Source organism: Salmo salar, chromosome ssa22, assembly GCF_905237065.1.
Source record: "Salmo salar chromosome ssa22, Ssal_v3.1, whole genome shotgun sequence".
NCBI classification, from domain to species: Eukaryota; Metazoa; Chordata; class Actinopteri; order Salmoniformes; family Salmonidae; genus Salmo; species Salmo salar.
The window spans coordinates 26,717,180-26,740,043 of record NC_059463.1 but is presented as its reverse complement, the minus strand read 5'-3'; the positions used below and the strand labels follow the sequence as shown (position 1 = coordinate 26,740,043).

At 40.7% G+C, this 22,864-nt stretch overlaps 1 protein-coding gene across 5 annotated transcripts in view; it reads right to left on the bottom strand.

Moving 5' to 3' along the window:
* Positions 1 to 341: 341 nt before the first annotated feature.
* LOC106583120 (transcription factor SOX-13) overlaps positions 342 to 22,864 on the bottom strand; it is a 72,752-nt gene continuing 50,229 nt past the window's right edge. For all 5 annotated transcript variants that reach the window (XM_014166952.2, XM_045705601.1, XM_045705597.1 and 2 more), the window contains 6 exons: positions 16,666 to 16,828; positions 14,609 to 14,727; positions 4,682 to 4,787; positions 4,157 to 4,327; positions 3,302 to 3,518; positions 342 to 2,868 (listed from right to left, as the gene is read on the bottom strand). In XM_014166952.2, the coding sequence (XP_014022427.2) occupies positions 2,595 to 2,868; positions 3,302 to 3,518; positions 4,157 to 4,327; positions 4,682 to 4,787; positions 14,609 to 14,727; positions 16,666 to 16,828 (1,050 nt within the window). In that variant the 3' untranslated portion in view covers positions 342 to 2,594. The remainder of the gene's footprint in view (positions 2,869 to 3,301; positions 3,519 to 4,156; positions 4,328 to 4,681; positions 4,788 to 14,608; positions 14,728 to 16,665; positions 16,829 to 22,864) is intronic.

The window sequence follows — 22,864 nt, the reverse complement described above, 5'->3', positions numbered from 1 at the left end:
TGCAGCATCCTCACACACTACTGAGGAGCATACTGACACGTTCCAACATCCTCTAGTAAAGTGGCCTCTCGCTGCCCTCAAGACTACAGAGAAAGTGTCCTTTATTTCCCATTTCTATACAGTTGGTTAGTAATTTGTCATTATGACTGATTATAGCATAAAGAGGTTGTTTTACTACAAGCCCGGCTGATGATAGACTATATAAAAAAACACAGTATGAAATGGATGGAGGCATACCACAAGGACTGGGGTGGAAAGTCCCCACGGTAACCTCCTTTGGGAGTCAGTATGGTGTGGGAAACAGCAAGCAAAGATGTACACACAAAGAAAAATAACTTGGGCACAAATAACAAGCTATTTATTATTTTCTAAAAACAAACCACAACTTGGAAAATGTACACCTTTAGATTACACAGGCTCTTAAACAAAATAAAGTCTATATTTACATCAGCAGGTGTGACAACAGGTGACAAAGTTTTTCTGTAATTATATAAAAATGTTCATCTGATATTTGTCTATGTACACAGTCCCAGCCTCTCCTAACAGTGCCATCCCCTTGGTTCTGGGTAGAAGTTGTCAGCCACAGACCTAGGATCAGTCTACCCCACACACATCATAGCCTTAACATTTATTGGTGCAAATGTAAAACTGACCATAGATCAGTGTCCAGGTGCAACTTCATACTATAGTACTCCCCAATTAACGCACAAAGGTTTTACTGCAGTGTGACAGCAACTAACCACAAGCCTGTCTCCGTTAACATGGAGATTACATCAGAAATCTGACGTCCAGCACATTGTGACGAAGGCTGCATCCCAATAGTCTAAAGTGGCTTCCTATTTTGGTTTCTCCATCTGCACTGATTAAGGAAAGGAAGTGACGTAGGACTTTTGAGATGGATCCCTGTTTGTGAAGCCAAATGGCCCTACAGTGACTGACTGCAGTACATGGACAGAGAAACAGCTGTGGTCAAGACAAGAGGCCAGGATGTCAGGGTACACAGACAAGGTGTTCAGGCCAACCTTTGAGTTCAATACTCCCAACACATACGGAGATACATACATTTTACAGAACATTTGTAAAACATTCTGTGACGAGTACATTGTAAACCTGGGTCCAAAATAAATTGATTGAAAGATACACACACTTACAGCTTGTACACAATTAGAGAATAGAGAAGGATTAGATGAATCTAGAATAAGGGCTTGGAAGGGGATTCCTTAAACATTTATCCTCATTACACTAGATGTAACTGCTGATAGACTATCGCAAGTGCAATAACTGAAACATTGGGTGCATCTCGATAATCTAAAGTGAATTCCTCGCCTCCCCTACTCCACTTGCACCGATGTAAAATAACTCGACAAGTGAAAAACTCGCAGGAGGATTCTCCCCTATTGCTTTTACTTATCCTCTGTTTTGTTAGTGCATATGAAGAGGAGTATTTGAGATGAGAAGGCCACTTGATTATTTAGGTGAAGCCTTTGGGTCTGTTTTGGAAAGGAGATGAGTGTTGAGTGGAAGTGCATTCTGACAGTGCATCGGCTAATAATGAGGATTATTCAACCTCTAATCACCACAGACTAGGTCATCTGTGTAATAATTGAAAATGAAATATGGATATTTCATGGTGTTGTGCTCATCCCAAACAGCAGAGGGAAGCACTCCTTCAGAATCTCAATCAGATCTCTCCCTAACTACTGATACTCGGTCAGATATTTTTAATACCCCGGCCTTAATGTTTCAGGTTTATAAGGATCCGGATATTGATCTGTGCTTAAGGGAAACATCTACGTCAATGCTTGTAGGGGACAATAATGGACTGCCAGTCTAAACCAGTCGATCTCAACTCATTCCACATTGTGAGTGTCCGCTACACATTGTGAATGTGCCTTTTATCACTAGCTACACTCCTACCCTGTTGATAAGGTACGTAGCAGCAACATGAATAGCCCAATATATCATATGACCCACGATCTTTTAGATTTAGCTGCCAGATTCATGTGTCAATGACACATCTTTAATATTGTAACAAACAACTCTCATAGTAACCGTAACCTGTCCAGCCAGTCAGAGAAGGATGGGCTCCTCCTCTAGTCTGGTTACTCTCAAGAAGATTCCCCTGCTAGTCTAGCCTTATTGATTTCATTGTGAACTATGGGGGAGAATGAGAAAGGTTTGACATGTAGGGCTGAATAACAGATACTGGTGGGCCTACAGCAGATTACCAACAACTAACATCTGGGATGACAACATCTGTTTGTAGGAAAAATAAACATACACAGATAGGACTGGTGTGTGTGTTTGATCAATGTCCAATTGTATTATTTTATAAGGGTGGGGCTTTTACTATAGTCCATTTCTTGACTCTCACTGATCTAAAAGTGAGGACTATTAGTTTAGACCCTAGTCTTCTGTGACCAGATCAGTGATTAGATAAAGAATGGGATTCATCTTAGAGTGTTGGGACAGACACAGGCTCTGCTGACATGGTCATATGACACACTTGATATGGTCCAAGATCCCCTTCTACAGACACACCCCTTTTCATTCACTTCTCTACACACACACACACACCTCTTCCCTTCTCTCTGTCAGTCAGTGAGGAGCACTAGCTCTCCCTCACTTCTCTCTCCTCCGTCGCTCTCCTCCCCCTCACTGTATGGCGGTCTCTCCCTCTCTCTGGGGAGAGGAGTGGGCGTGGCCTGTCCCTCAGGTCTGCGACTAGGCGGAGCCTCCAGCCCTCGCGGCAGGTAGTGCTCCAATAGCGTGGGGTGGAATGGCACCGTTGCCATGGAGACCGCCCCACCACCGCCTGGGTATTGGCCCTCGCCGGGGGTGTAGTGCAGCTGCTGTGGCTCTGATTGGCTGAAAAACAGGAAGAGATGGGACACTGGTGCTGTAACGTACGCCAAATCCCAAATCCTTGTCAAAATCTGAAAGGACTGGATAGGCGTTTGCCCTGAGACATGGCTGTATGTAGGAGTCTACCACCATGTCTCAGGACAAGTCCATACCCAGAGAAGAGGACTGTTAACAAACCACTAAAAGCTGCTGCTACTCAAGTGCAGTTTTACAATCAGAACAATAGCGCAGAGTTTTAATCACTATGAGACTAACATAACCAGCTGTAGCCCTGCACTTCTATTTAACCACAGTGGGTTTGTTTGTGTTCTTACAGAAAAAGCATGTGGGAAGGGAACAGTTTCTATTGTTTAATTTCACTAAGAGCTCTCTGCATAATAGCAGGTTCTCTTCACTGTCAGGGCCACACAAACAGAACATCATCTGTGTGTGTTACCTGTGTGGGTATGTCCCTCTCTGCTCCTGTCTCCGGTTCTTCATCATGGCTTTGTACTCGCCCACCCTGAGTCTCCGCCCCTCCACGATGCAGGTGCGTTTGGGGCGGGGTTTGTACTTGTAGTCGGGGTAACGCTCCAGGTGCTGTCGGCTCAGCCTGGCCTGCTCTTCATAGTAGGGCTGCTTCTCCTGGTTAGACATAGACTTCCATCTAGTTCCTGGCAGGAGAGAGACAATGTCAGACTAAAGAACAGAGATCTTAGTGTGTGAAAGAGTACATCTGGTTCTACTAGTTGGACATAGACTTCCAGTGACCTACAGAGAAAGGGGTTGGCTACATTAGATGATGCCTTCCCTGTGGCTCAGTTGGTAGAGCATGGTGTGTGCAACGCCAGGGTTGTGGGTTCGATTCCCACGGGGGGCCAGTACAAAAAAAAAATGCATGAAATGTATGCATTCACTACTGTAAGTCGCTCTGGATAAGAGCGTCTGCTAAATGACTAAAATGTAATGAGGAGGGAGCGATGGCTTGAGTGTCTCCAGCGCTTCACAATGGAATGGAATGTTTGGTCAGAGGAAAGGGGTGTGGGCAGTGTGTGTGTGGAGGGGGTGGGTGCGTGGTAGGAGGTTCCTGTCGCCAGGGGAAACAGGTGGCAGATTGTGGCCTCGCATGCCCCACTGTGCCAGGACTACAGCGGGTGACACACAGAGAGTGCACACAATATGTATACAAAGACTATATATAAACACACACAGTGCACATTGACTGACAGCATGTGTGTGTGTTTTACGTGTCATTAATCCCAGAGGAGCAATTTGTGCATGCTTTATGTCCCCCGTGCGTGTGTGTACTCACCCAGTATCTTGCTGATGGAGGAGTTGTGCATGTCAGGGAAGGCCTGTAGAATACGTCTCCTCTCGTCTTTGGCCCAGACCATAAAGGCGTTCATGGGCCTCTTGATGTGGACGGAGGAGGGGGGGCCGCGAACCTCCGCAAACACCCCCACACCAGGAGCAGATAGGGGGCCTGCAGGAGGGGAAGAGAATGGTGGGACAGCCAGTCAGTGGCCAACAAAACATCTACTTTCCCTCAACTTCACTGGTAAAACAACAGGAAAGGAGAAAACAAATACCGGACAAGCATCGTCCATGTTGTATCAGTGTAGCTAAAGGAGGAGATGAGGAAATGAAACCTCTCTAGACTACTGCGATGCTTGCCCACTGCCATGTTAGATTTAATCAGGTAGTGTTGGGGGGCCTAATAATTACAACTTTATTTGTATAGCGCTTTCGATAGAAGTTAACAAAGTGCTTCACACAAAATAATAAAATGAAAGTACTAACAAAAGGAGAAAATAATTTCATCATGAAATCAGCCTACCCTCAGAGTCGCTGCTGTGATGGTCCTCGTTGGTTTGGAGGGTCTGTCCATCCTCCCCCCGGTCTGGGGGTGGCAGCCTGTTGCTGTGTCCAGCCACCTTATACTCCTACACAGAGACAGAGTTACACACACCCACCTGACACACACAGGCCTACACTTTAACACACAGCTACACAGAAGACAGACGGGATTTGAATGTTGCTGCAGATAAACAGGCCTGAAGAGAGCATTTAACATTATCTGTGTGTATGTGTGCGTGCGTGAGAAGCTATGTTTCCATTAACTTGTCCAGTGACTTTTTGTTTACATTTATAGTGTGCATATGGTGCGTTTCCATGGAACTATCTTGTTTCAATAAAAACAGCTGGACGTAAAAACACACCAAAAACTATATTGTTTCCTCACAAACCTACAGCGTCGAATAAAAATGAAATGGTTGAAGTGTTTCCCTCACCTACAGTGCCTTCAGAAAGTATTCAGTCCCCTTGACTTTTTCCTCATTTTGTTAAGTTACAGCCTTATTCTAAAATGGATTAAATTGAGATATAGTGTCACTGGCATACACACAATATACCATAATGTCAAAGTGGAATGATGTTTTTTGACATTTTTACTATAATTAAAAAAGCTGAAATGTCTTGTGTTAATAAGTATTCAACCCGTTTGCTATGGCAAGCCTAAATAAGTTCACTAGTAAAAATTTGCTTAACAAGTCACTCGGGGTGGCAGGTAGCCTAGCAGTTAAGAGCATTGGGCCAGTAACCGAAAGGTCTCTGGTTCGAATCCCTGAAGCGGCAAGGTGGGAAAAATCTGCGTTTCTGCCCTTGAGCAAGGCGGTTATCCCCCAACAACAACTTTCCCGGGCACCGTTTATGTGGACGTCGATTAAGGCAGCCCCCCGCACCTCTCATTCAGAGGGGTTGGGTTCAATGTGGAAGACACACTTCGGTTCAATGCATTCAGTTGTGGAACTGACTAGGTATCCCCCTTTCCCTTCCTCACATAATAAGTTGTATGGACTCACTCTGTGTGCAATAATAAATAGTGTTTAACATGATTTTGGAATGACTACCTCACACATACTATTAACTGTAGCTCAGTGGAGCAGTGAATTTCAAACACAGATTCAACAACAAACGCCAAGGAGGTTTATCAATACCTCACAAAGAAGGGTACCTATTGGTAGATGGGTTAAAAAAATAAAAATAAAAAAACAGACATTGAATATCCCTTTGAGCATGGTGAAGTTATTAATGACACTTTGGATGGTATATCCATACACCCAGTTACTACAAAGATACAGACGTCCTTCCTAACTCAGTTGCCGGAGAGGAATGAAACCGCTCAGGGATTTCACCATGAGGCCAATGGTGTTACAGAAAAAGTTAGAGTTTAATGGCTGTGATAGGAGAAAGCTGAGGATGGATCAACAACATTGTAGTTACTCCACAATACTAACCTAAATGACAGAGTGAAAAGAAGGAAGCCTGTACAGAATAAAAATGTTCCAAAACATGCATCCTGTTTGCAATAAAGCACTAAAGTAAAACTGCCAAAAATAACTTTATGTCCTGAATACAAAGTGTTATGTTTGGAGCAAATCCAACACATCACTGAGTACCACTTCATATTTTCAAGGTGGTGGCTGCATCATGTTATGGGTATGCTTGTCAAAAGGAATAGAGCTAAACCTGGTTCAGTCTGCTTTCCAACAGACACTGGGAGACAAATTCACGTTTCAACAGGACAACAACCTAAAACACAAGGCCAAATATACACTGGAGTTGCTTACCAAGACGACATTGAATGTTCCTGAGTGGCCTAGTTACAGTTTTGACTTAAATCAGCTTGAAAATATATGGCAAGAAATGAAAATGGCTGTCTAGCAATAATTAACAGCCAACTTGACCGAGCTTGAAGAATTTTTTTAATAATGTGAAAGGCTCACAGATGTAATCACTACCAAAGGAGATTCTAACATGCATTGAATACTTTTGTAAATTAGATATTTCTGTACTTTTATTTTCAATAAATTTGCAAATATTTCTAAAAACATGTTTTCACTTTGTCATTATGGGGTATTGTGTGTAGATGGGTGAGAAAAAATATAAATCCAGGCTGTATCACATCTGGCCGAGATTGGGAGTCCAATATGGCAGCGAAAAATTGGCCCAGCGTCATCCGGGTTTGGCCAGGGTAGGTCGTAATTGTAAATAAGAATTTGTTCTTAACTGACTTGCCTAGTTAAATAAAAGGTTAAAAAAAAAAAATAATAATAATTCAGGCTGTGACAACAAAATGTGGAATAAGTCAAGGGGTACGGATACTTTCTAAAGGCATTATATCTGTTTCATGTCTCAGGTAGCCTGCGAAAGCCAGCATGGCACGGATTTGCCATATTCTAATAATTCTCATGTGCTAACGTATTACCACGGTCCATGCCATGGTGAAACTACCTCTCCTGTAGATCTGAAATAATTGGATGGTGAAACTTGCAACCAGCCAACCAGAAAGGCAAGGCAATCTAGAAAGTCAGGACAATCCTTGTCCTGCAAAGAAGCATACTTTTTATAGTGCTATATTAACCACGCCCCTCTGCAAACACGCCTTCTCCGATGTTGGTTACAAGGTGGTAAGCTACCTTCAAAATGATTCGGATATCATTATCTATTCGAAAAATACAGTTTCCATCATCATTTGTCACAATAAAGAAAGTTAGAGAAAAGGAAAATCCACCCCTGTTAAATAAAAATGTTGTTGATCTTTATAAAAATTATCCTATATCTGCCATTTCCATTACACAATATTTTTGCAACATTGCTTTTGTCGAACAAACCTGGGCAATGAGTGAGTGAGTGAGTGAGTGAGTGAGTGAGTGAGTGAGTTTTACAGCACTATTTATGGCCGAGCAGGGAGATGCCTCTCATTTCAGCTGGTGTTTAAAGTTCATGAACAGTCAAAATCATGTTTTTAATGAAATTGGATGATATTTGGATGAAACAAGATCAAAGTACAAATGACCAAAGTATGAAAAATGACTGTTGCTTCGACACTGATAAAGTCTGATCATAACGTTACTGGTCCCCTCCCCCATGTCAAACACTTGGCTTTAGAAGGCGGGATTATTAAGGGGATAGGGTAACATCACTCTTTATGTAGTGTTGCGTTGTCTCTCTTGTCGTGATGTTTGTTTTGTCCTAAATGTATATTTTACTTTTAATCCCAGCCCCTGTCCGTGCAGCAGGCCTTTTGGTAGGCCGTCATTGTAAATTTGTTCTTAACTGACTTGCCTAGTTAAATAAAATAAAAAAACATCACCCTAACTCTCATTTTAATACACCAATGGTAACATGATATTCTCTTTCCTAATTTAAAGAAGTGCAGCCTTGTAACCAACATCGGAGAAGGCGTGTTTGCAGAGAGGGGTGGTTTATATACAGTTGAAGTTGGAAGTTTACATACACCTTAGCCAAATACATTTAAACTCAGTTTTTCACAACTCCTGACATTTAATCCTAGTAAGAATTCCCTGTCTTAGGTCAGTTAGGATCACCACTTTATTTTAGGAATGTCAGAATAATAGTAGAGAGAATGATTTATTTCAGCTTTTATTTCTTTCATCACATTCCCAGTGGGTCAGAGGTTTATATACACTTAATTAGTACTTGGTAGCATTGCCTTTAAATTGTTTAGCTTGGGTCAAACGTTTCGGTAAGCCTTCCACAAGCATCCCACAATAAGTTGGGTGAATTTCGGCCCATTCCTCCTGACAGAGCTGGTGTAACTGAGTCAGGTTTGTAGGCCTCCTTGCTCGCACACACTTTTTCAGTTCTGCCCACACATTTTCGATAGGATTGAGGTCAGGGCTTTGTGGCCACTCTAATACCTTGACTTTATTGTCCTTAAGCCATTTTGCCACAGCTTTGGAAGTATGCTTGTCCAGTTGGAAGAGCCATTTGCGACCAAGCTTTAACTTCCTGACTGATGTCTTGAGATGTTGCTTCAATATATCCAAATAATTTTCCTGCCTCATGTTGCCATCTATTTTGTGAAGTGTACCAGTCCCTCCTGCAGCAAATCAACCCCACAACATGATGCTGCCACCCCCGTGCTTCACGGTTGGGATGGTGTTCTTTGGCTTGCAAGCCCCCCCTTTTTCCTCCAAACATAACGATGGTCATTATGGCCAAACAGTTCTATTTTTGTTTCATCAGACCATAGGACATTTCTCCAAAAAGTACGATCTATGTCCCTATGTGCAGTTGCAAACTGTAGTCTGGCTTTTTTATGGCGGTTTTGGAGCAGTGGCTTCTTCCTTGCCAAACGGCCTTTTAGATTGTGTCGATATAGGACTCCTTTTACTGTGGATATAGATATGCTTGTACCTGTTTCCTCCAGCATCTTCACAAGGTTCCTTGCTGTTGTTCTGGGATTGATTTGCACCAAAGTACGTTCATCTTTAGGAGACAGAACGCGTCTTCTTCCTGATCGGTATGACGGCTGTGTGGTCCTATGGTGTTTATACTTGCGTACTATTGTTTGTACAGATGAACGTGGTACCTTCAGGCATTTCGAAATTGCTCCCAAGGATGAACCAGACTTGTGGAGGTCTACAATTTATTTATAAGTCTTGGCTGATTTATTTTGATTTTCCCACGATGTCAAGCAGAGGCACTGAGTTTGAAGGTAGGCCTTGAAATACATCCACAGGTACACCTCCAATTGACTCAAATGATGTCAATTAGCCTATCAGAAGCTTCTAAAGCCATGACATCATTTTCTGGAATTTTCCAAGCTGTTTAAAAGGCACAGTCAACTTAGTGTATGTAAACTTCTGACCCACTGGAATCGTGATACAGTGAATTATAAGTGAAATAATCTGTGTAAACAATTGTTGGAAAAATGACTTGTGTCATGTACAAAGTAGATGTCCTAACCGACTTGCCAAAACTATAGTTTGTTAACAAGAAATTTGTGGAGTGGTTGAAAAACAAGTTTTAATGACTCCAACCTAAGTTTATGTAAACTTCCGACTTCAACTGTAGCTAAATTGCTACTATATTGGTGCCAAATTTTTGACTGTAGGGTGTCAGCAAATATAATTAAAACTTTACCCTATTCACCTATGGCAAAGATACTTATCAGATACAGATGAAAGGGAAACATATGTTGGGTAGTTACTGGTTAGCTAGGTCTTCAGCCAGCATGAAACCAAAGACGGAAATGGTCGTTCAAAACTTCTGGCACAGTTGTCATATCAACACATCTGTCAGTGCTGCTGTGAACCGTATCACAAGAGACATGCCAAAACGATGTATTAAAAATCCAAGTTGCTTGACATAGGTGTTTCAAAGAACTGTCAGTCAAGGCGAGCTTATGAATATGTGCTCCACGCCCACTTTTCTTTTCAAACGTCCTGGTAGTTAGCCATGATTTTTAATTTATTTTAGTTTCTCAAAAGGCTATTTTACATGGGAATCAGAATGACTGTTCTTGACCTTTAAAGACAGGTCTGTAAATGCAAAGGCAGGAAATAAGAGGTAGGAGACTATAACACAGTGTTAAGTACCTCAATGGACCGTAAAGGTAATCACTCTACAAACTATCGTCACCGTACCCTTAAGGAAATCACAAATATTATGGACACATTAGAAATAGTGGATATTTGGAGACTAAAAACACCGACCTAGTGAGATATACATGGAGGAGACTTAATCAATCTAGTCATCTTGACTACTTTCTTGTCTCTTTCTCTCTTGCATCAAAGGTTAAAAATCGGATCACCATCTAATTGGCATTCACATAGCTCTTATAGATTTTCCACGTGGACGGGGATATTGGAAATTTAATCAAAGTTTTACTTATTTTTAACTAAAGACAAAAGAATTTATAACAGAATTTTTCCAGTATAATATAGGTTCAGCATATCCCCTTATTGTTTGGGATACCTTTAAATGTACCTTCAGAGGTCATTCAATTCAATATTCATCAATAATAAAAAAGCAGTTTCTGGCTAAAGAGACAAGACTAACAAGGGAAATCCATGAACTAATAGTACAGGTAGATGGCAATAAAAACGATACTACAGAGATACAAAATAAGTTAGAGGAAAAAACTAAAACAACTTGAGGAACTTATTCAATAACGATCTAATGTAATCTATTGCAAAAATAAAGCAAACTGGATGGAATATGGAGAAAAATGTACAAAATTCTTCCTGAATCTCCAGTACAGGAACGCTAACAAAAATAATTTGCAGAAACTCGTTACTGAAGTCGGACTCATCTATGATTCTCCGAATGATATTTTAAAAGAGGAAGCTAATTATTTTAGGCTGATGTTCTCTTTTCCGTCTCATCCTCTCCCACTGAATGAAGATTACGGTAAGGAATTCTTTCCAAATAATTTTTTGTAAAAATGGAAAATTAACAAAATGTACAGAAAGGTCTGTTCGAAGGCCAAATTACAGATGAATAACTTTGAGGCTATTAAATCCTTTCAGTCTGGAAAAATCCCAGGGCTTGGTGGCATACCGGCAGAGGTATATCATACTATATATATATACACACTACATTTACATTTTACATTTTTGTCATTTAGCAGACGCTCTTATCCAGAGCAACTTACAGTAGTGAATGCATACATTTCATACTTTTTTTCCCCCGTACTGGTCCCCCGTGGGAATCGAACCCACAACCCTGGCGTTGCAAACACCATGCTCTACCAACTGAGCCACACAGGACTACAAGTTTTAGAACACATTTTTTACATTTACATTCTTATCCAGAGCGACTTACAGTAGTGAATGCATACATTTCATTTCGTGCATGTTTTTTTTTTTTGTTATTTTTTTTTGTATTGGCCCCCCGTGGGAGTCGAACCCACAACCCTGGCGTTGCACACACCATGCTGGCGTTGCAAACACCATGCTCTACCAACTGAGCCACAGGGAAGGCCCTAGAAATAATAGAACATCATGAAACATCTAAGAAGCCAGGCCTGGTATTTATAGTGGATTTTGAAAAGGCATTTGATAAAGTACGACTGGATTTTATTTATAAATGCCTGGATTTTTTCCATTTCGGTAATTTTCTTATAAAATGGGTAAAAAAATTATGTATGGCAACCCCAGGTGTAAATTAGTAAATAACGGCTACTTCTCAGAGAGTTTTGAATTGTCAAGAGGAGTTAAACGCTGTCGTCATATATATTCATTATGGCCATCGAAATGCTAGCTATTAAAATCAGATCCAATAACGACATTAGAGGATTAGAAATCTAAGACTTAAAAACAAAAGGTGTCCATGTATGCCGATGACTCAAGTTTTATATTAAGTCCGCAAGCTAGATCCCTGCAATGTCTCATTAGAGATCTAGATAACTTTTCTGCACTCTCTGGACTAAAACCTAGTGTATAATATTACGTATTAGATCTTTAAAAAAATGCAACTTCCACATTACCCTGCAGTTTACCTATAAAATGGGCTGATGGTGAAGTAGACATACTTGGTATTCATATCACAAAAGATATAAATAAGCTCTCCATAATGAATTTCAAAAGAAAACTCGTCAAAATAGACATGGTCCTGCAACCATGGAGAGGTAAATACCTGTCTATTTATGGAAAAATTGCCCTGATTAACTCCTTAGTCATATCTCAGTTTACTCACTTACTTATGGCGCTGCGTACTCCTGATGACTTGTTTTTCAAATCATATGAGCAAAATATATTTTGCTTTATCTGGGACTCCAAAACAGACAAAATAAAACATACCTATCTATATAATGAATATGAATTGGGTGGGTTGAGATTATTAAATATAAAAGCACTAAACCTCTCTCTAAAAGCTTCACTTATTCAAAAGTTTTACTTGAACCCTAAAAATGGTTCTCAAGTAGATTACTAAGAAAAGCTCATTGATTGGGTAAAAATTGCCTTTTTGCCTTTGTGCAGATTGCCAGGTCTCATTTTCGATTAATTGAAAATTATACTTTTTTCAAAGTATCTCTCTTTTTCAAACAAGCATTGGAGGACTGGCTACAATTTCATCCCCCTGAAAAGATAGAACAAATATTATGGCTGAACTCAAATGTGCTGGTTGATAAAATACCTGTATTTCTGGGAAAGATGTTTGAAAAAGGTATTTTGTTCTTAAATGATATTGTAAATTGGAATGGTAGAGTTATGTCCTTCATGGAGTTATCAGAATTGTACGGGAAGGTCTGCTCAATCCAAGAGCACAACCAATTGATTACAGCAGTACCCCAAAAATGGAGGCAGCGGGAAGAGGTAGGGAACTGGTCTGTCTGCCCAATATAAAGGATCAAAACTGGCTGAGGAATAAAAACAGCATAAATAGGAAAGTATACCAGTTTCGTTTGAGGACCAGGATGTTGACAACCGTGCCATACAGATTGTAAAATAGTTGAGAAGAGATTTTTGATGTACCGATTCCATAGTACAGGGTGTATGAGTTGATATATAAAACAACGCAAGATTCAAGACTTTGTGCTTTTCAGCTAAAATTATTATATAGAATTCTTGCCACCAACAAAATGTTGAATATTTGGGGCATAAAATCATCGAAGCTCTGCAGATTTTTATGAGGATACAGAATCAATAGACCATTTATTTTGGTATTGCCCTCAGGTAGCCTGTTTCTGGTCTCAGGTTCAGGAATGGCTGAAAATGCTTAGCATTGATCTAAAATTGACCCTAGAAATAGTACTGTTAGGAGATCTGGAGAGACCGGGTCAGTCAATTACTAATACTCTTAGTAAAAGTATTTATCTTCAACTCGCAATCTGTGGATTCTGTTCGATTAGATAGATTGAAATTGTACGTTAAAAATCACAGCATAGTTGAAAGATATGTGTTTCGTAGAAACCCGAAGTGGGTGGCCAGCTGAGATAGATAGGATGGGCTGAGGGAAGATGAGGGTTGGGATGTGGAATTGGAGTGGAGTTGCTGTGCGGGAGATAGAATGATGGTCAAAGATAAAAGTAAAAAAAAAACATTTTTTTAAACATAATAAAAAGTATGTTTGAATGACACTGAGTGGTTGAGGGACAGCTCACGTTTTTTGGCCTGTTGGGAGATATGTCAACGTGCCCTTGAGCAGGGCATTGACCCTGGATGCTTCTGTGTGTCGCTCTGAATGGGAATCTGTTGGATGACTGGTATGATGTAGTTAATGAGCGGCTTCACTGCAAGTATATTGTATGTTTTGGATGTTCAATAAAACCTTTTTTTTTTATAAAATAAAAAAGGAAATAGAGGGATGAGGAGGAGAGAATTGTGTTCATAGCCCTGAGGAGGGAAGGAGAGGAGGGGTCCAAGAAATTTGGGTGACAAGAACTCTCCCATATGATGGCACCATATGCTCCACAACAATGACATTGTTACTGCTGAAAAATGGACTCGTCTTGGAGCTTTTGGTGCCATTGTGGAGTCCATGAAAAGTCTACATTTAAAACACACTTGGCCGAACTCTGTTTTTCTATGTGTCTGGAAAGGAGAGGAGGAAGAGGGGTGGAGGAAAGAGAGAAGGCAGAGAGAGAGAAGGGGGAGAGGAGGGGTGGTGTGTTACAGTGGACAAAGGAGAAAGGTGAGTCATCACCATGGTGTTCTAAGAGCACTGTTGTGAGTTTACAGCAGCTGTTGTTCCTGCTGGAGGACATGGCTGAGACATTCTCAGTGTGTGTGTGTGTATGTGTAGCTGAGACATTCTCCAGTCTATAACAGCCACTGTGAGACCACAGCTCCCTGTAACCCTAAACCTGGCCCTGAACCCAGTACCAGCCCTTAGCCTGCCAGTCTGTGTGATGGGTGTTTAGAGGAGGCTACACACTCCTCCATAAAGAGAGACCGACAAGGACAGTGGTCTGAGAGTGTGTGTGTCTGTGTGTCTTTGGACAATGGCTTACCATCCTGGCAGTGCTCTCTCTCTCTCGCTCCCGCTCTCTTCCGCCCGGCCCATGACTCCGCAGCAGCTGCTGGGCATCATGGATGGCCTGGGTCACCACATCCCCCTCTCCCAGAAATCCTGCAGAGAGAGAGGAGGAGGAGAGAGAGAGGGGGAAGAAAAGGAGGTACAAATCGTCATTAGATGCTCAGATGTGCAGGGCACCGACAAAGTGTTGCAAATGTCAAGACAACAGAGTACACTTATTGTTTCAGAGGGAGAGTGACTTACTCGCTGATAGAACATAAGTCCTAAAGTCAAAAGGGGAACAAGCTCTCTCACACACACAGTGTTGACATGCCTGAAGGTAAAGAATGTCATGAGTGGAAGGAGGTATGTAATAGAGGTCGACCGATTAATCGGAATGGCCGATTAATTAGGGCCGATTTCAAGTTTTCATAATAATCGGTAATCTGCGTTTTTTGGGACACCGATTGTGGCCGATTACATTGCACTCCACGAGGAGACTGCGTGGCAGACTGACTACCTGTTACGCGAGTGCAGCAAGAAGCCAAGGTAAGTTGCTAGCTAGCATTAAATGTATCTTATAAAAAACAATCAATCTTAACATAATCACTTGTTAACTACACATGGTTGATGATATTACACGTTTATCTAGCTTGTCCTGCGTTGCATATAATCGATGCGGTGCCTGTTAATTTCTCATCAAATCACTGCCTACTTCGCCAAACGGGTGATGATTTAACAAGCACATTCGCGAAAAAAGCACTGTCGTTGCACCAATGTACCTAACCATAAACATCAATGCCTTTCTTTAAAATCAATACACAAGTATATATTTTTAAACCTGCATGCAGCAGTTTGGGCCGCCTGGCTCGTTGCGAACTGTGTGAAGACAATTTCTTCCTAACAAAGACCGTAATTCATTTGCCAGAATTGTACATAATTATGACATAACATTGAAGGTTGTGCAATGTAACAGCAATATTTAGACTTAGGGATGCCACCCGTTAGATAAAATACGGAACGGTTCCATATTTCACTGAAAGAATAAACGTTTTGTTTTCAAAATGATAGTTTCCGGATTTGACCATATTAATGACCTAAGGCTCCTATTTCTGTGTGTTATTATGTTATAATTAAGTCTATGATTTGATGTCTGACTGAGCGGTGGTAGGCTGCAGCAGGCTGGTAAGCATTCATTCAAACAGCACTTTCCTGCATTTGCCAGCAGCTCTTCGCTGTGCTTCAAGCATTGAGCTGTTCATGACTTCAAGCCTATCAACTCCCGAGATTAGGCTGGTGTAACCGATGTGAAATGGCTAGCTAGTTAGCGGGGTGTGCGCTAATAGTATTTCAATCGGTGACGTCCCTCGCTCTGAGACCTTGAAGTAGTTGTTCCCCTTGCTCTGCAAGGGCCGCGGCTTTTGTGGAATGATGGGTAACGATGCTTCGAGGGTGGCTGTTGTCGATGTGTCCCTGGTTCAAGCCCAGGTAGGGACGAGGAGAGGGACGGAAGCTATACTGTTACACTGGCAATACTATAGTGCCTATAAGAACATCCAATAGTCAAAGGTATATGAAATACAAATCGTATAGAGAGAAATAGTCCTATAATAACTACAACCTAAAACTTCTTACCTGGGAATATTGAAGACTCATGTTAAAAGGAACCACCAGCTTTCATATGTTCTCATGTTCTGAGCAAGGAACTTAAACGTTAGCTTTTTTACATGGCACATATTGCACTTTTACTTTCTTCTCCAACACTTTGTTTTTGCATTATTTAAACCAAATTGAACAGGTTTCATTATTTATTTGAGACTAAATAGATTTTATTGATGTATTATATTAAGTTAAAATAAACGTGTTCATTCAGTAGTGTTGTAATTGTCATTATTACAAATAAAAAAATGTATCGTCCGATTAAATCGGTACCGTTTTTTTTGGGTCCTCCAATAATCGGTATCGGCGTTGAAAAATCATAATCGGTCGACCTCTAGTATGTAGGTGCTGTGTGTGTGTAGCATTAATGTGTGTGTGTGTGTACAGACTGACCCAGGTTAAGTGCAGGTCGTGAAGGGCTGTCTCTATGGTGGTCTCTGGGTCTGTACCCCCCCTGCAGTGTCAACGTGCCCAGCTCAAAGGCCTGCGGGCTGGGGATGTTCCCAATGTCCATCCCCTTGGGCTTGGAGGTCAGGTTCAGAGGCTGGCTGGCTTCCTAAGGGGAAAATATACAAAAGACTAGACCATCAGGGGTGTGTCAGCACAACACAGAAACACAATACACTGCTTATATTTATACACTGAGTAAATATAAAAATACACACACAACGTACAGTTCTCATCCATGTCAATATAACAAACAAACACACACCGAGGTATGGCATCGCACACCTCTGTAGTGTTTCTTTCATCTAATATTTCTGTTGCCTGTTCTTTCTCTCTGTCCTCTTTCTTTTGTTTAGTTATTTATGTGATGCCCTTTTCCACTTGAGAACCAACTGTGCAGAAAGAGCATGCATTGTGAACACAATTGTGAATGGGGTGTAGCGTACCAGAAACATCCATTGGTAATTTGGAGTGCATTGTTTTGACAGTGTTTTCGAAGAGATCTAACCTGTATCTGTAGTCTTAACAGAGCTAGCTTCTTAAGCATAAATCATAGTCCACGGAAGCTGAGACGTATTAGTTGGAGAAATTGCTTGAGCCGAGTTGAGAATTCGAAAAGTATGAAAGCCAACGGTCCAATATTCTAGAACACTGCTGTGTGTACGCGTACACGTTTTGGACTACAGTATGATGAACCCTTTAGGGCCATACATAGTTCAGGCTTCAGCCACTAACATGACATTTGCACAAAAATACAAGTATATCCATGCTAAAATAAGGCTTGCACCTGTGCAATATTTGCAGCTGTTATTTTCAGAGGGGAATAAAATACAGAAAAGACAGACATGGAACTGTCTTTATAGAAACATTAACATCATTTGCTTTCCTTTTATATTGTATTCCCTCGGCAAAAGAACAGGTGCAAAGCGTGAATCTGGACATAGGTGTTACTGTAAAGTATAGTATTTAGTATAGTATAGCCAGTTCCAGTGCATTTTTTCATTGTTCCCCTCTAATCAGGGACTGATTTAGACCTGGGACACCAGGTGGGTGCAATTAATTATCAGGTAGAACAGAAAACCAGCAGGCTCCGGATCTCATAGGGTAAGAGTCAAATAACCCTGGTATAGTATATTATAAACTGGGTGGTTCGAGCCCTGAATGCTGACTGACTGTGGTATATCAGACCATATTCCACGGGTATGACAAAACATTTATTTTCACTGCTAATTACATTGGTAACCTGTTTATAATAGCAATAAGGCACCTCGGGGGTTTGTGGTATATGGCTAATATATCACGGCTAAGTTCTGTATCCAGGCACTCTGCGTTGCGTCGTGCAATATAACAGTCCTTAGCCGTGGTATATTAGCCATATACCACACCTCCTCGTGCCTTATTGCTTGAGTATAGTGTAGTGTATAGTATAGTGCAGTGGTTCTCAATCCTGGTCCTGGGGACCCAAAGGGGTGCACACTTTTTTTGCCCTAGCACTACACACCTGAGTCAAATCATCAAAGCTTGATGAGTTGATGATTTGAATCAGGTGTGTAGTATTTGTATTTATTATGGATCCCCATTAACTGCTGCCTTCTTCCTGGGGTCCAGTGAAATGAAGGCCGTTATACATTTCTAAAAACATTACAATACATTCACAACACATTAAGTGTGTGCCCTCAGGCCCCTACTCTACTATCACATATCTACAACACAAAATCCATGTGTACGTGTGTGTATAGTGCGTATGTTATCGTGTGTTTGTATGCATGGGTCTGTGCCTATGTTTGTGTTGCTTCACAGTCCCCGCTGTTCCATAAGGTGTCTTTTTATCTGTTTCTTAAATCTAATGTTGTCATGGCTCTATGTAGTACTGTGCTCCTCCCATAGTCTGTTCTGGACTTGGGGACTGTGAAGAGACCTCTGGTGGCATGTCTTGTGGGGTATGCATGGGTGTCCGAGCTGTGCGCCATTAGTTCAAACAGACAGCTCAGTGCATTCAACATGTCAATACCTCTCACAAATACAAGTAGTGATGAAGTCAATCTCTTCTCCACTTTGAGCCAGGAGAGATTGACATGCATATTATTAATGTTAGCGCTCTGTGTACATCCAAGGGCCAGCTGTTCTGAGCCAATTGCAATTGTCTTAAGTCCTTCTTTGTGGCACCTAACCACACGATTGAACAGTAGTCTAGGTGCGTCAAAACTAGGGCTTGTAGGACCTGCCTTGTTGATAGCGCTGTTAAGAATTCAGAGCAGCACCTTATTATGGACAAACCTCTCCCCATCCTAGCTACTGTTGTATCAATATGTTTTGACCATGACAGTTTACAATCAAGGGTTATGCAAAGCAGTTTAGTCTCCTCAACTTGCACAATTTCCACATTATTCATTACAAGATTTAGGTGAGGTTTAGTGAACAATTTGTCCCAAATTCAATGCTTTTAGTTTTTGAACTTATTCCTTGCCACCCATTCTGAAACTAACTGCAGCTCTTTGTTAAGTGTTGCAGTCATTTCAGTCGCTGTGGCAGCTGACGTGTATAGTGTTGAGTCATCCGCATACATAGACACACTGGCTTTACTCTAAGCCAATGTGTCAAAGCCGGTAGTAAAGATTGAAAAAAAAGTAAGGGGCCTAGACAGCTGCCCTGGAGAATTCCCGATTCTACCTGGATTTTGTTGGAGAGGCTTCCATTAAATAACACCCTCTGTGTTCTGTTAGACCGGTAACTCTATCCACAATATAGCAGGGGGCGTAAAGTCATAACTTACGTGTTTTTCCAGCAACAGACTATGATCGATAATGTCAAAAGTCAATCTGAAGTCTAACAAAAAAGCCCCACCAATCTTTATATCATCAATTTCTCTCAGCCAATCAGTAATTTGTGTAAGTGCTGTGCTTGATGAATTCCTATAAGCGTGCTGAAAGTCTGTTGTCAATTTGTAGTGCTAGGGCACGACAAATTTGAAATCACCAGGACCAGGATTGTATAGTATATTGTATAGTGTATAGCTTATAGTATAGTGTATAGCGTAATGTATAGTTCAGCAATAAGGCCCGAGGGGGTGTGGTATATGACCAATATACCAGGGCTAAGGGCTGTTCTTATGTACGATGCAACGCAGAGTGCCTGGATACAGCACTTAGCTGTGGTATATCGGCCATATACCACAAGGTGCCTTATTGCTATGATGAACTGGTTACCAACGTAATTAGAGCAGTAACAATAAATGTTTTGTCATACCCGCGATATACAACGGCTGTCAGCCAATCAGCATTCAGGGCTTGAACCACCCAGTTTATTGTATAGTATGGTGTATAGTGTACAGTGTAGTGTATAGTGTAGTGCATAGTATACAGTATAGTGTATAGTGTACATCGGGGATTCTGAAACTTTTTCAGCCTAAGACCCATATTAGAAATAATGTGTTTTCATGGGACCCAAGCTTAAGAAAATATGCAACTATACATAAATAAAATCGGTACATTTCATTGCCCTTATGCCTAAAACAAATACAATATAGACAAAAACGAAATATCCATATAAATATCTACTCATGTTTATTTTCCCCCATTATAAACACTCTTACATATGTCTAGGTTGGAACTGTTGCTGTTAAAATACAATAAATCATTTTCATTCTGAACTGATTGTGATCACATCACACAGATGAATAACAGAACACACACACAGGCTTTTTGATAGTGCAACCCTAAGTAACAGTACAGATGAAAAATGTACATCTTTCTGTAGAAATCATTGTTGAAAGAAAGTCTAGGTTGGAACTGTTGCTGTTAAAATACAATACATATTTTTTTATTCTGAACTGGAATAAACTGATTGATCACATCAAACAGATGTTGATCAGAAAACAACACACACACACACACACACACACACACTCCTAATGAGAGCATGTCTATTCTGGGCTCTGTTTGTGACAGTACAAAACTGAGGTCATGCTCAGCCTTGAAACTGTTTCTGTCCACAGTTTTATAAGTATGTCAGAGTTGAGAACCCTGACTCTCAAAGGTATGTGGTGCCAAACTGGACCAGAACATCTACTGCTTTCTCAGTCAGGCAGGAGACCGCTTCCTGCTGTAGATGAACAACCCATAACTGTGTGAGTGTGTTTACCTCAAAAACCATCTTGCTTCAAACAGTTTTTTCCAGTTAAGAATAACAATTATTATTGTATTAACAGCAACAGTTCCAACCCAGACTAGTTTTTTTCAACGATCATTTTTCACCATCTGTACAGTAGCTAGCTTGCTTTGGCTAATGTTAGCTATTAGCTGTGTACAAGGCCAGGGGATTGTATGAAAGATACTCACATCTACTACTATGAGAGTTAGTTACTGTAGTACTCCCTTATTTATGCGTATCATCACCTGTTATAAAATGCCAACAATATAAGTTTGTATGAAAGAGAGAGAAACTCATCGCTGTATATGCGTTTCATGACAATTGAGCTCAGTCAGAACTTGTGGCTAGCACGAGTCCATTTCATGACAGCGGTGAGTGATGGCAAGTGGGAATAACAAGTCAGTGGCTTGAACGACTGCATCGTGTGTGTTGCAGAATAATCTTCAAGAAAACTGCAGAAAAAAGATCCGGTAAACAGCGAACCACACGGGCATCTCCCTCTCACACTCGCGAAGCTGCCGAACTGAGCAGAGACCGCTGCTAAGCAGAGAGCGCACTGAACAGAGAGCGCAGGTGCACTTGGCCAAATCAATTCCAGTAATTAATGAAATAATTATCAATTTACTCTGACACGTCGCGACCCACCATTAACAAGTCCGCGACCCAAAGACCCATACTTTAAGAAAGGCTGGTGTACAGTATAGTATACAATGTAGTGTAATGTGTACAGTATAGTGTAATGTGTACAGTATAGTCTAATGTGTACAGTATAGTGTAATGTGTACAGTATAGCGTACAGTGTAGTGTAATGTGTACAGTAAAGTATATAGTGTAATGTGTACTGTATAGTGTACAGTGTCGTGTAATGTGTACAGTATAGTATACAGTGTATAGAATACAGTTTAGTGTAATGTGTACAGTGTCATGTAATGTGAACAGTATAGTATACAGTGTAGTGTAATGTGTACAGTATAGTATAATGTGTACAGTATAGTATGTAGTGTAATGTGTACTGTATAGTATACAGTGTGCAGTATACAGTGTCGTGTAATGTGTACAGTATAGTATACAGTGTGCAGTATACAGTGTTGTGTAATGTGTACAGTATAGTATACAGTGTAGTGTAATGTGTACAGTATAGTATACAGTGTAGTGTAATGTGTACAGTATACAGTGTAGTGTAATGTGTACAGTATAGTATACAGTATAGTATACAGTGTAGTGTACTGTGTACAGTATACAGGGTAGTGTAATGTGTACAGTATACAGTGTCATGTAATGTGTACAGTATAGTATAATGTGAACAGTATAGTATACAGTGTAGTGTAATGTGTACAGTATAGTATAATGTGTACAGTAGAGGTCGACCGATTAATCGGAATGGCCGATTAATTAGGGCCGATTTCAAGTTTTCATAACAATCGGTAATCGGTATTTTTGGCCACCGATTTGCCGATTTATTTAAAAAACATATTTTTATTATTATTTTAAACCTTTATTTAACTAGGCAAGTCAGTTAAAGAACACATTCTTATTTTCAATGATGGCCTAGGAACGGTGGGTTAACTGCCTTGTTCAGGGGCAGAACAACACATTTTTACCTTGTCAGCCTGGGGATGCAACCTTACGTTAACTAGCCCAACGCTCTAACCACCTGCTTTACGTTGCCAAGGTAAGTTGCTAGCTAGCATTAAACTTATCTTATAAAAAAACAATCAATCAATCATAAACACTAAACTACACATGGTTGATGATATTACTAGTTTATCTAGCCTGTCCTGCTTTGCATATAATCGATGTGGTGCGCATTCGCGAAAAAGGACTGTCTTTGCTCCGACATGTACCTAACCATAAACATCAATGTCTTTCTTAAAATCAATACACAAGTATATATTTTTTAAACCTGCATATTTAGTTAATATTGCCTGCTAACATGAATTTCTTTTAACTAGGGAAAATGTGTCACTTCTCTTGCAAACAGAGTCAGGGTATATGC